This window comes from Lepidochelys kempii, chromosome 2 (assembly GCF_965140265.1).
Source record: "Lepidochelys kempii isolate rLepKem1 chromosome 2, rLepKem1.hap2, whole genome shotgun sequence".
In the NCBI taxonomy this organism is placed as follows: domain Eukaryota; kingdom Metazoa; phylum Chordata; order Testudines; family Cheloniidae; genus Lepidochelys; species Lepidochelys kempii.
This window is the reverse complement of record NC_133257.1, coordinates 60,639,294-60,655,945: the sequence shown is the minus strand read 5'-3', so window position 1 is coordinate 60,655,945 and position 16,652 is coordinate 60,639,294. Positions and strand designations below refer to the sequence as shown.

Here is a 16,652-nt window from a genome sequence, read left to right as displayed (position 1 = left end):
TGGGGGGGATGTGAGAACCTGGATTTATGCAGGAAATAGCCCAGCTTGATTGTCATGCACATTGTGTAAAGAGTTGTCACTTTGGATGGGCTATCACCAGCAGGAGAGTGAATTTGTGTGGGGGGGGTGGAGGGTGAGAAAACCTGGATTTGTGCTGGAAATCACTTTAGATAAGCTATTACCAGCAGGACAGTGGGGTGGGAATAGGTATTGTTTCATATTCTCTGTGTATATATAAAGCCTGCTGCAGTTTCCACGATATGCATCTGAGGAAGTGAGCTGTAGCTCACGAAAGCTCATGCTCTAATAAATTGGTTAGTCTCTAAGGTGCCACAAGTCCTCCTTTTCTTTTTGCGAATACAGACTAACACGGCTGTTACTCTGAAACCTGTCACTATTATTCCTGTCTTATGAATGGGGAACTGAGACACAGAGAGAGTAAGTAACTTAGCCAAGGTTGTACAGGAAGATTGTGTCAGAGCCAAGAATAGAACCCATATCTACCATGTCCTCATCTAGTGCCTTAAACACAGGCCATCCTTCTCTGTAAACAAACAGTTGATCATAAGGAGGATTCTTGGGTGTGGGATGGAACCGGTAATACTTACTCAGAACTCACACTGATTGTGATAGGAATTGTGCAAGAGTGAGGAATGCCAGGCAAACTGAATCAGCAGTGTGAGAGTAGTGTAGTTGTTAGCTTCTTCACAACTTAAATGTTAAACTTTTTTTGTGAAGAACTTTGTTTTATCTGTTTTTATGTTTTACGTGAAAGAGTAGTTATTAGCTGAAAGAACAGAACAGCTGTGTCTCTTTTCTTGCACCTTTATAAAATCATATTTAGTAGCTTTTATTAGAAACTGTTTTTCTTGGTTGCATTCAAAAGAAAAGAATTATTTACGTAGGACATCAATAATGAAGTTTATTTATTGATAAATCTAATCCTGGGCCTATTATACACCCAGGAGGTACACTAAAACTTACATTAGTTCTATCTGAAGCAATTTTTTTTTTCTTTCTTGCAGGGAGCAAGAGTGCAGAACACTGCCAAGAATTTAGGAGTGAGGGACCGAACACCACAATCTGTCCCAAGGTAACTAAATAGTAGAATTAGTTGTTTGTGACCAAGACCATGATTTGTCTAGTTTTTGCCTAATCATTTTCCCAGTCACAAGCATGCAGCTCACATTGACTTCACTGTGTACTTATGGACAAAGTTTGGCTTCTTAATATCCAGAGAATTACTTGGGTTTAAAACCACACAACTCCAATTACAGTAAACTAGTTGCAGAATTAAAACTTCATGCAATACTCTGAAAATTTACTCTGAAGTTTACCTGATTGTTTACAGTCTCTCAGTTTGATTAAAATCTAATACTCTGTTGTTGAATAATAATTACACAGTGATATACTATAGATACATAAACAGGAATATATGTAGATAACAGATAATAGACCCACTGAGGTGTTAAAATTCCAGTAAGGAACAATACAATATTTAAGAGAGATGTATTTGCAAATGAACATAAACAATGGCAAACAACAAAGCTACATATGAGAGAGACTTCAGGATTCTGATCAATAAAATAATCAAAAGAGAAAACTCTGTGTGTGTGTCTGTCTGTCTGTCTGTGTCTTTTCCTTTTTTTGAGCTTATTTCCAAAACAATTCAAATGAAAATGACCACAATTTGATAAGTTACAAAGGTGGGGAGTTTGTTACCCAAGTGTTAAAAGCTTTGGAAGTAAAACCAGTAGTGTGAAATATCTCCTGGATTTATATCATTTTGTGTTAGCAAGTTTTATCTTTGTTTCCCCAAAAATAGAAATGTTAAAATTCATACCACATAATCTGAAGCATGAGAGGTTTTTTAATGTGGAATGTATTGCCATTGTCTCCCCTTAGCTGTCTAACCATGGGGAAGTCTCTGCGTTCCCAACCAGTCCATACAGGATCCTCTGGATTCCCCAGCCCTTCCTTCTTAGGAACCATCAGCTTTCTGGCCCCCTTTCTGGCAACTGATTCCACCAATTTTTCTCCAGCAGGAGAACAGACCACTTCATGAGTTCCTTACAAAAATCACTTATGGAGCAACCAGGCATCACTCATTGATAGTTAATCTCCTCTGCATTGTATCTGAGCAGCTGCTTCGAGTATATGTGTCAGCAGGGATCCTACTGTGGGTGCACATGCACCTCAAACATGTGAGATCAGAGTCTTTTGAATAGCAGTGTTGGTTAGTTCCATGTTAGTGCCCTGTGCTGCATTGTGCTCCTTTCCAAGGACAGAAAGGGCCGAGCAGACACAACCCTCTCTCGGTTCCCTCTTACTGCTTCTGTCAGCAAGGCGGAACCCAGCGAGTTTCCAACCCATGACTCCTTAGAGACTTCACCTTGGTTTACAACTACCTTCTGTGAAGAAACTTTATTTTCACATTCCCTTTTCCTCAGATTGAAACTTTTTGGGGGGGTTGGGAGGGGAAGAAAATCAAAGATGCTCCTGCATAAATCTGGTACAGTGGAGTGAGATGCTTCATGCCAACTGCCTCATCTAATGGCAGATGCTAAACTGGCAAGGTTCAAACTCTGCCCGTCTTGCAACACACTGATTCCCTTCAAAGACAGACACAGCTGATGCCTTTTCTACTTCAGGGAGATCCACATTCCAGATAAGTGCTTTGTGTAAGTCGCTCTCTGCAAGAACCCACAAATGCAGGGACCCCCCAGCTCAAGCTACATCTGCTAGAGTAGTCTTGTGCAGGTTGCTTCAGACCCAGAGGTGATGGCAACTACCAGAGTGGGGCCAGAAAAAACAGCATCAGGCAGTACTCCCTAAAGCAGGCTTCACGCCTCAGGATGGGGCAGTGAAAAGATGTTGAAAAGGAATCCAACTAAGCTGGCATCAACAACTCTGATGCTGACCATGCTGGTAGTTTCAGCATTGGGAGCCTTGGTTTCAATACCTTTGGCACTTCTGCCCACACAAAAAGGAGATGTCAAGAGACACAGACAGATGGAGCTCAATCATAGCTCCAAACAGAGAGGACAGTCCTGGAAGGAGCACTCGAAACACTGCTCCTCCAAGAAGAGGGCTTCCGAGCCCTCTAACAAAACCAGAGAGCACAGGAGAAATTAGACCCACAACTGAACCTGATACCGATACTCATGTCTGACCCTGGCAAAGGGCCGAGATTCATACTTGATGCTTCAGTATATGCTATTACATACTTGCTTACTAATCAGAGAACCTGCCTCTGCCTGGTATCTCAGTATAGTGCTTGTGAGGCTCCTAATCTCCCTTTGAACCTCTTTCAGAATGCTTCTTACACAGTCTCACTCTGAAGACTGTCTTAGTTGCTATCACTTCAGCCAGAAGACAGAGAGAGCTGCAAGCATTTATTGCTGAACCTCCCTACATGACATTCCACCGAGATATGGTGGTGCTGAGCCTCACCTGAAATTCATCCCTAAGGTGGGCTCAGAGTTTCATCTAAATCATTCATTAAGAGTACCTGTCTTATTCCCAAAGCCCTGCTCTACACTGGGAGAGAAGAAGCTGCATACTCTGGATATTCCCAGACTCTGGCTTTAGTACATCGACAGAACAAAACCCTTCAGACTACCCTTCACTTATTTCTGGTTACAGCTGGCCATTCTAAAGGTCAGGCCATCTATCTCATCAGAGAATATCAAATTGGCTAACACAGAATCTTGCTGTGTTACTGGCTAACTGGTGTACCTGTCCCCACCAAACACAAAGGCTCTCCACTGGAACTCAAGCAACAACCTCTGCCTGTTCCAGGAATGTGCCAGTTTCTGAAATCTGTAATGTGGAGTAGTCCACTGACTTTTGTTAAGCATTAGACTTGCTTTGGACTTGGCTGCCAAAGCAGATACCAAGTTTGGTAGAGTATTCCTGAACCAGCTGTTTAACTCATTCCCACGTCATGAGGGGACACTGCTTGGCAGTCACCTCCGGTGGGGTTCACATAGACACGTACTCAAAGACTAAAGAATGGTTACTTACCCCACAGGAACTGGTTCTTTGAGATGTTGTAGTCAGTGTGGCTTCCACAACCCACCTCCTATTCTAACTTTTCAGAGTCCTCAGCTACAATGGGCTTCAAATTGCCATGGAACTGTGGGAGGTTCATGTCTGCTCCACCTTTTATGCCCTCATGTGGGAGCACAAGCACGGCCTTGATGGACACTTCTGTTCCAAAGACTTCGATCCCACATGCATGAGGCTCATGCGCACTAACAATGGGATCCACCCTGACTACTCTACAGTAACGAACTGGTTTTTTATTTGCCCAGAAAGCAAAGGCTCAACACTGATCCCAAATCATTTATGCAGCCATGCCACCTGTCCAAATTTATGCTTTTGTTACATTACAAATTAACAATGAAATGCTTAACTTATTTGAATGTAATCATTATTGCTTGAGCATGCAGGGGTGTAATCAGGAAGGCCAAAGCACAATTGGAGCTGCAGCTTGCAAGGGATGTGAAGGGTAACAAGAAGGATTTCTACAGGTATGTTAGCAACAAAAAGAAGGTCAGGGAAAGTGTGGGACCCTTACTGAATGGGGGAGGCAACCGAGTGACAGATGATGTAGAAAAAGCTGAAGTACTCAATGCTCTTTTTGCCTTGGTCTTCACAGACAAGGACAGCTCCCAGACTGCTGCTCTGGGCAGCACAGTATGGAGAGGAGGTGAGCGGCCCTCAGTGGTGAAAGAACAGGTTAAAGACTATTGAGAAAAGCTGGACATGCACATGTCCATGGGGCCGGATCTAGTGCATCCAAGGATGCTGAGGGAGTTGGCTGATGTGATTGCACAGCCATTGGCCATTATCTTTGAAAATTCATGGCGATCGGGGGAGGTCCTGAATGATTGGAAAAAGGCAAATATAGTGCCCATCTTTTAAAAAGGGAAGAAGGAGAATCCAGGGAACTACAGACTGGTCAGCCTCACCGCAGTCTGTGGAAAAATCATGGAGCAGGTCCTCAAGGAATCCATTTTGAAGCACTTGGAGGAGAGGAAGGTGATCAGGAACAGTCAGCCTGGATTCACCAAGGGCAAGTCATGCCCGACCAACCTGATTGCCTTCTATGAAGAGATAACTGGCTCTGAGGATATAGAGAAAATGGTGGATGTGAGATATCTTGAATTTAGCAAAGCTTTTGATACGGTCTCCCACAGTATTCTTGCCAGCAAGTTAAAAAAATATATAGATTGGATGAATGGACTGTAAGGTGGATAGAAAGCTGGCTAGATCGTCAGGCTCAACGGGTAGTGATCAACAGCTCGGTGTCCAGTTGGCAGCCAGTATCAAGCGGAGTGCCCCAGGGGTCTGTCCTGGAGCCGGTTTTGTTCAACAACTTCATTAATTATCTGAATGATGGGATGGATTGCACCCTCAGTAAGTTCACAGATGACACTAAGCTGGGGGGAGAGGTAGATACACTGGAGAGTAGGCATAGGGTCCAGGGTGACCTAGACAAGAAATCTGATGAGGTTCCACAAGGACAAGTGCAGAGTCCTGCACTTCGATGGAAGAATCGCATGCACTTCTATAGGCTGGAGACCGACTGGCTAAGTGGCAGTTCTGCAGAAAAGGACCCGGGGATTACAGTGGATGAGAAGGTGGATAAGAGTCAACAGTGTACCCTTCTTGCCACAAAGGCTAATGGCATATTGGCTGCATTAGTAGGAGCATTGCCAGCAGATCGAGGGAAGTTATTATTCCCCTCTCTCCAGCACTGGCGAGGCCACATCTTGAGTATTGCATCCAGTTGTGGGGCCCCCACTACAGAAAGGATGTGGACAAATTGGAGAAAGTCCAGCTGAGGGCAATGAAAATGATTAGGGGGCTGGGGCACATGACTTATGAGGAGAGGCTGAAGGAACTGGGGTTATTTAGTCTGCAGAAGAGAAGAGTGAGGGGGAATTTGATAGCTGCCTGAAGGGGGGTTCCAAAGAGGATGGAGCTCAGCTGTTCTCAGTGGTGGCAGATGACAGAACAAGGAGTAATGGTCTCGAGTGGCAGTGGGGGAGGTCTAGGTTGGATATTAGGAAACACTATTTCACTAGGAGGGTGGTGAAGCACTGGAATGGGTTACCTAGGGAGGTGGTGGAATCTCCATCCTTAGAGGTTTTTAAGGTCCGTCTTGACAAAGCCCTGGCTGGGATGATTTAGCTGGGGTTGATCCTGCTTTGAGCAGAGGGTTGGACTAGATGACCTCCTGAGATCTCTTCCAATCCTAATCTTCTTTAATTCTAAAGATATTTGAAGTTTGGTTGGGAAGTTTGCAAACTTCCCTGCAAAATTTCAGGTACCACAAAGTGTAGGTATCAGCATCTTTCATAATACTCAGACCCATTAAACATATTTTTATTTCTTACTCTCTGGCTTTGCCAATGTCACAATCTCCTGACATCTGCTTTATGTGCAATGATCACTTCATTTTGGATTCTGCCACACTTCCTCCCTGCCCTGCCAGACTCCTTAGTCTCTTCCTTTTATCTCTTTCTACCTGCTGCAATGATGCACTTTCTCTCAGGAACTATGTAGCCTCCAGATTAGATCATTCTTAGCACTGTGTCACAGTGCTGCAGTGTGAGGGGAGATGCTGCAAAGTGATGGACATTCTCCTACCCTTTCTCAGAGAACAGAAAAGTCCTCTCTACAGTGAGCCTCAAGTCAGAATAATTGTCCTTTAGTTTTGGTATTAATGTGATGGTAACTTTACAAATGTGTTAAAAGTCAACCTGTGATGAAGTACTTAATAGAAGTGTCAGAGTCTTCATAAATGGAGGAGCTGACAAACACTGGCAACACAACTATTTCAGACTGTATTGATCTCTTTTTGCATTGAACCTGTTACCTTGAGTCCTTAATTTCTCTGTCTGACTTCAGTTAATGTCTCTCTCTCCAAAATTTGAAGGCTGACATATGCACTTGTGGTGCATCTATTGTCTGTGTTAGTCTGCTGGAACCCAAGACCACATGGGAGCATTTTGTAGGAGATGTACAAATAGAGAAAAAAATAAACAGTTAATAAAACATGTGATGAACGGCCAATAGGAATTTGGTCTGCAAATTGCTGTGCATATATACTGCAGTCCTTGACAGGGCAAGGCAAACTGGAGAGCAGAGCTGTCCTAAGTAGAGCTGAGGTTACAAAAGTCACTGGCTTCTGCTTGTTTGAGTGATGGAGAGAAAGGACTGACTTTGCAGCTTGCATTTGTAGCAACTGGATCACCAAAATATAACTTCAGCGGTATTAGTCAACAAGTAAAATTTTCCAGTGTAGATGATCATACCACCAATCAGGTGGTTGACTTGTCTCCGAATGTGACCTTGAGTGCAGAAGTAGGAAAACTTGGCTCCATAACTGAGGTGTTACTTGGCTGCTGATGTCTGATTATTTATAGACTTGTGCATTTGAATAAGCAGAGATTCATGTTGACAAGAACCATGTACATTATGTGCTTGATTCTAATTTCACTCTAGTTTTATGTTAGTATTAATCTATTGACTTCAGTGGAGTTACTCCTGATTTACAGTGAAAAGAGAATCAGCCCTGTTAGATTTAGTTTGTTTTGCCTGTAACAGACCATTTTAATAATAATAGTACTCCCAGACTAATATGATGGCTCTTTTTCATTTTGCCAGATTATACAAACTATGCCAGCCACCACCTCCTGCTGGGGAGGAATGAAGAACTATTCAGGAAGTAACCAAGTAACATCTTTTAAGACATTGGACTATACAGCAAAATTAAATGGCATTCTAGTAGAACGTGCCTGGAGAATTGATAAATAGAGGCCCTTCACTCAGGATAAAGAAGTGTCTGTCCTTAATATTCTTCTGTCAGCATTGGACAACTGACTTCTGTAGAAAATATTTCTGGACTCCATGCACTATGGTCTCCCTTCCATAAAACAGAAACTTTATGGGTTTTTACCTGGACATTTTACACTGGAATCAGGTTGTATCTCATGTGGCCAGTTCAGCAACGCAAATGACCCCATTATGCATTGGCAGCAGCCGAAAGCAAATATCTAATGGCAAACCCATTCCATCTGAACCAGATAAAAGCTGTTCCTTTGGTCACAGAATGAACTTGAAAAAGGAAAAAGCCTAAAATAAATCCTCCAGGGTTTGACACGTGACACATTTGATGTCCCGTGCACTGCTAATTCCCTTCTTTCCCAATATTTTATCACAATTTCTTAATTTTTAGCAATAAGGAAATTAACACTTCTGGTATATGCTGTAAATGCCTATTAAAAATAAGAGGTTTCAGAGTAGCAGCCGTGTTAGTCTGTGTTCCCAAAAAGAAAAGGAGTACTTGTGGCACCTTAGAGACTAACAAATTTATTTGAGCATAAGCTTTTGTGCCCTAAGTGTGAAAAGCTCACTTCATCGGATGCATTCAGTGGAAAATACAGTGGGGAGATTTATATACATAGAGCAGCATCACTTGCCCCATAACCTCAGCCGTGCAGAACACAATGCCATCCACAGCCTCAGAAACAACTCTGACATCATAATCAAAGAGACTGACTAAGGAGGTGCTGTCATCATCATGAATAGGTCGGAATATGAACAAGAGGCTGCTAGGCAGCTCTCCAACACCACTTTCTACAAGCCATTACCCTCTGATCCCACTGAGGGTTACCAAAAGAAACTACACCATTTGCTCAAGAAACTCCCTGAAAAAGCACAAGAACAAATCCGCACAGACACACCCCTGGAACTCTGACCTGGGGTATTCTATCTACTACCCAAGATCCATAAACCTGGAAATCCTGGACGCCCCATCATCTCAGGCATTGGCACCCTGACAGCAGGATTGTCTGGCTGTGTAGACTCTCTCCTCAGGTCCTACACTACCAGCACTCCTAGCTATCTTCGAGACACCACTGACTTCCTGAGGAAACTACAATCCATTGGTGATCTTCCAGAAAACATCATCCTGGCCACTATGGATGTAGAAGCCCTCTATACCAACATTCCACACAAAGATGGACTACAAGATGTCAGGAACAGTATCCCCGATAATGTCACGGCACACCGGTGGCTGAACTTTGTGACTTTGTCCTCACCCACAACTAATTCACATTTGGGGACAATATACACCTTCAAATCAGCGGCACTGCTATGGGTACCCGCATGACCCCACAGTATGCCAACATTTTTATGGCTGACTTAGAACACCGCTTCCTCCGCTCTCGTCTCCTAATGCCCCTACTCTAATTGCGCTACATTGATGACATCTTCATCATCAGGACCCATGGAAAAAAAGCCCTTGAGGAATTCCACCATGATTTCAACAATTTCCATCCCACCATCAACCTCAGCCTGGTCCAGTCCACACAAGAGATCCACTTCCTGGACACTACAGGGCTAACAAATGATGGTCACATAAACACCACCCTATACCGGAAACCTACTGACTGCTATTCCTACCTACATGCCTCCAGCTTTCATCCAGACCACACCACACGATCCATTGTCTACAGCCAAGCTCTACGATACAACTGCATTGGCTCCAACCCCTCAGACAGAGACAAACACCTACAAGATCTCTCTCAAGCATTCTTACAACTACAATACCTACCTGCTGAAGTGAAGAAACAGATTGACAGAGCCAGAAGAGTACCCAGAAGTCACCTACTACAGGAGGGGCCCAACAAAGAAAATAACAGAACACCACTAGCCATCATCTTCAGCCCCCAACTAAAACCTCTCCAATGCATCACCAAGGATCTACAACCTATCCTGAAGGATGACCCATCACTCTCTCAGATCTTGGGAGACAGGCCAGTCCTTGCTTACAGACAGCCCCCCAACCTGAAGCAAATACTCACCAGGAACCACACACCACACAACAGAACCACTAACCCAGGAACCTATCCTTGCAACGAAGCCTGTTGCCAACTGTGTCCACATATCTACTCAGGGGACATCATCATAGGGCCTAATCACATCAGCCACACCATCAGAGGCTTGTTCACCTGCACATCTACCAATGCGATATGTGCCAGCAATGCCCCTCTGCCATGTACATTGGTCAAACTGGACAGTCTCTACGTAAAAGAATAAATGGACACAAATCAGACGTCAAGAATTAAACATTAAAAAACCAGTTGGAGAACACTTCAATCTCTCTGGTCACTCGATTACACACCTAAAAGTGGCAATTCTTCAACAAAAAAACTTCAAAAACAGCCTCCAGTGAGAGACTGTTGAATTGGAATTAATTTGCAAACTGGATACAATTAACTTAGGCTTGAATAAAGACTGGGAGTGGATGTGTCATTACACAAAGTAAAACTATTCCCCCCCCCCCTTTCACCCCCCACTGTTCCTCAGATGTTCTTGTCAACTGCTGGAAATGGCCCACCTTTATTATCACTACAAAAGGTTTTTTTCCCCCTCCCCCGCTCTTCTGCTGGTAATAGCTCACCTTAAGTGATCACTCTCGTTACAGTTTTCAGAGTAGCAGCCGTGTTAGTCTGTATTCGCAAAAAGAAAAGGAGAACTTGTGGCACCTTAGAGACTAACAAATTTATTTGAGCATAAGCTTTCATAAGCTACAGCTCACTTCTGAATGCATCCGATGAAGTGAGCTGTAGCTCATGAAAGCTTATGCTGAAATAAATTTGTTAGTCTCTAAGGTGCCACAAGTCCTCCTTTTATTAAAAGTAAAAATTCATCTCATAAGTAGTCCCATTGACTTCAGTCTGACTACTCATGTGAATAAATACTTACAGAATTAGCTCCAACACAGTAAACTCAGCTATATCTTAAGGGTAGATTGTTGTACTGGGTTTAAAGAAACCTATTATTGCATAGTGAATTGATGGTGCTGTTTTACTCTTTTTGAAGTTGCCATAAGAATGAAAAATAAACTTCAGTTAGAGAAAATTGACATTATGGGTCCGATTTCCACCCATAATTAGAAAGAAGTTCAGACTTTGACCTGTAAAAGCTGTCTTAAATATACCTTGTTGTGCTTCTGTATTTCAGGAGTCTTCAAACTGTAGTGTATATCTTGGTACAGTATTATACATGCTATAATATCTAAGCAGTGTACATTGAGCTAAAGGCAGACTTCTAGCTTTAAACTGGAATATTTTGCATTTTAGAGTATTTAAAGATGAAGCACAGTTTTGAAGCTTAATATTTTTATACCGGCATATACAATATTTTGTCAATTACATTTTACAGTTGTAGAAGTTGTTGGTTTTGGAGATCGGTAACTTTATAATGTAATGGATTTAATTTGCAGACTGTATTGAGAATGTTGACGGACCATGACAAATATACTCACATTTAATTGCTTTCTGGCCAAAGTGTTTTTAGAGAAAATAAATGCACCAGAATTACCCTTCACATTAATACACATTAAAGCAAAAATGATGTTTTAAAATATTGCTACTAGTAATAGATAGATATTAGAGAGTAGCATATATACTCTAAATGTATATGTATTTTCTGTACTACAGATAGTTATAGTTATGCTTTGGCACAAAAACCTCTACATCATAGATTTAGCAGATCTATATTTACTTATTTATAAATTTTCAACACATTTATTAACTCTAACTCATACAGAAATAGCTGATCTGTCAATACAGAGTTGTACTTTGCAAAGAGCATTCTTTATGTAGGACATACAATGGGTTTATTGCTTTTCTCCAGAGGAGAAATTAATATGCCTACCTTCTTCAGTATTCTTGATTTTGCTATAAAGAACTTAATTTTGGTAACAAAGTAAATATTTTTGTATACACACAGGAATATATGTGCGCACATATAGCTGCAGTGTGTGTTTGTGTATATTCATACCAATTAAGTAGTGATCCAAGCTTAAATGTAAAATCTATTAAAAATTTGTTAAACTGTGACAAAAACACGTTATACTGAATGTTTCATAAGTCACAATTTTCCTTCCATTCTGTATGTTTACACCCTTCTAATACTTGTTGGAAGTTGTGACTTTCTGATGCATTTTGATCAACACAAAATTCTATTCTCATGATGAGATATACATGAAATAGGAAAACCTAGGTTATTTTTCTGGGATGACCCAACACTTGTACAAAATAAAGGGCTGGGGTTTGGTTTCATATAATTCCTATTATAGTCAGAGTATCTCACAGCTTGCATATTTTACTGTGAGAGGGAATATTGGCTAGGATAATCCCTACTTGATTCAGAAAGTTGCAAGAGCTCTTCAGTTTCTGCTTGGCTGGACACAAGAAATACATGGAATGCACTATTTTCTCATGCCAGGGATGATACCACTAACTGTGTAGCACATGTTTAGTATGAGGGTGTCATCATTTACTATGAGCCCAAGTCTTCCTGTGAGACTTGATTACATAACATGTTTATTTCGAGGCAAGAGTGCTATCAGGTGAGTGAGAGTGATATTGCTGCATGATATACCCTATTGAAGTAAATCTGCCACATGAACACATATTATCAGTGACTAAATAAGGAGACGCCACTTTATTGCTCGCTATGTTTGAATATTAACTCAGTCACATTGACAGTGCAGGAGCGTAAATATGCCAAAAGTTTTGATTGGCTTTTGTTTGCATTTGAAAGCACAGGATAATAGATATTTATTAAACACTGAGGTCAGATTGGTATTAGACAAAGTCACTGAACCAAACTCTTCGATTAGAGTTTTCTCCAAATAGGCATTGAAGATTTTGGCCCTGTGTTTGTGCATCTATTTTTACACTATATGCTCCAAACACCTATGGGGGTGGGAAGACAAAAAGGGATGAGTGCCCCAGCTCTACTTGCTCTAGAAACACATTTTTGAGAGTTTATACAACTCTCTTAAGTTCATTATGCAAGCCTCTTCCAACTCTTAGAACCAATGGCCTGTGCTGTAAATGAATATAGGTATTTAGATAATGTTTTCAAAGGCACCTAAAGGGTTTAGGCCTCAACTCCAGTTAAATTTCTATGGGAATTGGGTGCTTAGCTGCCTTTTGAAAATCCCACTCTTAACCATATCAGTTGCAGACATCTTGCGATTTGCATATCCTCGCACTTGGCCCATTTTCCAAATAAATCACACATCCTAACGCATTTAAGTCCCAATTAGTTCTGATTGCCACTGAAGAAGCCTTACTCTTAAATTATATATTTACAAATGTTCATAACTGAAGGATGTCTTTAGCCCTCGTGGTATGTACACACACAGGATTAAAAAATAGTTTCTCACCACACACACATCATGTTTATCCTCTCATAAATTCTTATGCTTGCAAATGACAAGAAGTGGTAACTTTCAAGAATTGTTAAATCTTTTCTTCTGCAACCAGTTATGTAGCTTATTTGTACTGCGATATATTACAGCAATTTGGGGAAGACAACTGGTGTGTGTAACTTATTTTTTCATACAAATGAACTAAAACACATCTGCGAAGAAATTTTTTATATATACGCACCTATTTATTTAAATGTAATTGCCACTGCACCTTAGTAGTAATTACAGTTTTCATTCTATGAAGGATATATAGAATATTTAAAAATCTAGAAGGAAAGGTTAATAGCCATGAAATAGTTAATCCATTACAACATTCATGTCTAGAGGAAGATTATGCTTTTATTCTATGGTAGAGCTGGAATGAATGGGACAGTTTCTATAACTGCCACCTATATGTGATTGGGTGTTCAAAAGTCCTGGTTCTGTGGAATGAGCACTGATCTAGTCTATTCCTCAAAATTAAGATCTGAATAAATTAAAAAATTATCATAAGACTTACTATGTTGTCCTTTTAGATTTTAAATGTACAAATGTAAGATCGTGAATTAATTCCAGTTTGTAGTTGTCAAACATAGTTTTTTGCATTAGATATACACAAATTTAAGGTGTTTTTGCGATCAGCAAAAAGAACTTCAATTTCACACCCTCTGAGACAACTTTTTAGTATATTTAGACAAACCTTTTTGGGTTTTCAGCACAAGTGCTTCAGTTTAACTTCTTAGTGCAGTCAAGAGCTGCCAGAGCTATTCTTTTGATTGTTTTGGCTCTAAACCAACAAACTAAATTCCATTAGGAACTATAATAATTATATTTCAATCAGTAACCTCATTTATTAGACTCCCATCTACAGTATAAGATTTTGAAAATTCAATCAGTTTTTATTATGCCTTATGGTTCTGCTTTTACTGAAAGAAAATGATAGGTGAATGGCATCAGTTTTTGTATCGCTAATCCATTGTTGGATGTATTGTATATATCAGAAGACAAGTACCTGAAGATGTGAGTACCTGTCCTGTTGCATAATGGTTAAACAATAGTTCAAAATAGGAAAGTATCATTGGTTGGCTTCAAAATTAGAAGCTTTAAAATCTAAAGTCGTAGTATACTTATGCACATATACTTTACTTGTGAATTTTGCAGCTAGGCAGGTTTGTGTCTGCCAGCATATTTGCTTATTTTCACTATTGTTGTTTTAATATGATGCCTGCAGGATAGTTCTTAAAACTAACACATTGCCTGAAATGTTTTCTCTCTATGTGCTCACTGACAGTTGCACATCGTGCTTTTCTAATTGTACTCCAGCAGTACACCAAGCATTTGTAAATTAGATGGAAGTACATACCGATCTCAGGATATCTAGATTTTGATGTATAAAAAGATATTGAACTCACTTATTATATTTTTTGTAAACTGACTGAATTGATTTTTATATACTGTATATATTCATTAACCATTTTTCCTTCAAGAACATAACTTGTTAAAGATATTTTTTCTGCCTGTGGGCTTTTTTGCATACGGTCTCTGTGTGTGCCTGCTATGTCTGTATAAATGTATGTACTGTATACATAAGAGATACGCAGATACTAATATCTATGAGCAACTTCAAATTGCCCAGTGACTGATCATGCCAAGTTGTCATTTCTAGGACTGTCCTCCAGAAATGATAATTCCATGCTGGAAATCTTTTTTGCCGAGAATTGAAATACCACCTTGAAAATTATTCCTCCCACAGTTCAAATGCACAAGGTAGTGGATTCCCAGGTTGGTATATATTTGCAATTACCCATAATTGAAAATCATGGTTATACCCACAACTATCTAGTGTATGTATATATGTACTGTATGAATACATATTTGTCAGTTTAAAATGATTACAGCAGCACTACTCTGTTTGTAACACTGTAGAGTGTGTGAAGTCAATTAAGCTTGTGCAACACTTAAAAATGTTTTAATTTTTGCATTGAAGTAGATGCGCATATTTTTCAGATGAACATATTTTTGTAACTCCTCAGTAAAAGTCCTAGAGCATTACTGCTTTTTATATATATATATAAATACATACATACATTCACACAGTGTATCAACAGTTTCTCTTTGAAAACTCCCAAACTAGAAGCCATGTGGTTAGATAATTTTAACTTTGTTAAAAGTAACATTTGTAATTTAATGTTAAATCTCTTGACATGTGGATTTGAATTACATTTTTTGTGGTTTGTAAAGCATCTGTGTAGCAGACTTTGAGTCAGTTACTATATTGATTATGGGTTAAACTAATACCATGTACCATTTTAGATGTGATTTATTTTTTTAGTCTACCTATTAAAGACTGGAATACTAACAATGTATTGCAAAGCACCAGATGGTAATAAAATAAACATTATATGGCCATTGTGAATCTTTCTTTATACAGAGCGTTTAACTAAGAAATATATAATGTTTATTTTTGTAAAGACACCTTCAGTTTTACTGAACTGTTTGGTACACCAGCCATCAGAATTCTGCTGGTACAGAGTAAACGTCAAACAACAAGAATTTTATTTTTAAATATATACTATTTTTTCAAAGAATGAAAGGCAGAATTTAGGAACTTTGGTGATGATTTGATTGTCTTTTCCAGTGCCTAATTCCCATGTAGGCACATTTGTAATATTTAAAGAGTTGGCGGTAGGCTTGCTCGTGACCACTGGGTGCTATGGGATGGATGTGCCTAATTTTCTGCTGGTGTGGTCAAGGATTGTGTGTGTAAGGCCATGTCTATATGTACAGAGCTGCAGTGGCGCAGTTGTACCAATATAGCTGTGCCACTCCAGCACATCTGGTGAAGACGCTCTATGCTCTCCTGTCATAAAAAACCCACCTCTGCAAGTAACAGAAGCTTCTCCCTCTGACATAGCACTGTGAACACATGCGCTTATGTCACTCAGGGGGTAGAATATGCACACCCCTGAGCAACATAAGTTTTGCCGACATAAGATGTAGTGTAGACATAAGATTTTCAACTGACTTTAGAAGATGAAATACTTGGGATTTAGGTGTGTCTCAATCACTCCTAAACCCATAGACACAAGTGTAGGTGATCTCCAGATTAGCTCCTGGTTGACTGATGAGCCTGTGGCTCAGCTCCAAAAGTTGATCTAGCCCAGTATCCTGTCTTCCAAAGGTGGCCAATGCCAGGTGCTTTAGAGGGAATGAAGAGAAAGGTTAATTATCAAGTGATCCATCCCCCACTATCCACTCCCAGCTTCTGGCAATCAGAAGCTAGGGAACACCCAGAGCATGGGGTTCCATTCCTGACCATCTTGGCTAATAGCCATTGATAGACCTATCTTCCGTGAACTTATCTAAT

General features: G+C 40.3%; 1 protein-coding gene across 6 annotated transcripts in view; it reads left to right on the top strand.

The window, feature by feature from the left end:
- The window catches only part of PREX2 (phosphatidylinositol-3,4,5-trisphosphate dependent Rac exchange factor 2), a 328,942-nt gene that overhangs the window by 287,846 nt on the left and 24,444 nt on the right, over positions 1 to 16,652 (top strand). For 2 of the 6 annotated variants that reach the window (XM_073330908.1, XM_073330903.1), the window contains 2 exons: positions 1,026 to 1,093; positions 7,681 to 10,560. The exons of 1 other annotated variant lie outside the window; for it this stretch is intronic. In XM_073330908.1, the coding sequence (XP_073187009.1) occupies positions 1,026 to 1,093; positions 7,681 to 7,726 (114 nt within the window). In that variant the 3' untranslated portion in view covers positions 7,727 to 10,560. Of the gene's footprint in view, positions 1 to 1,025; positions 1,094 to 7,680; positions 10,561 to 14,951; positions 15,687 to 16,652 lie in introns of those variants that run through there. 3 more of the 6 variants (XR_012157169.1, XM_073330905.1, XM_073330906.1) reach the window with 2 other exon arrangements.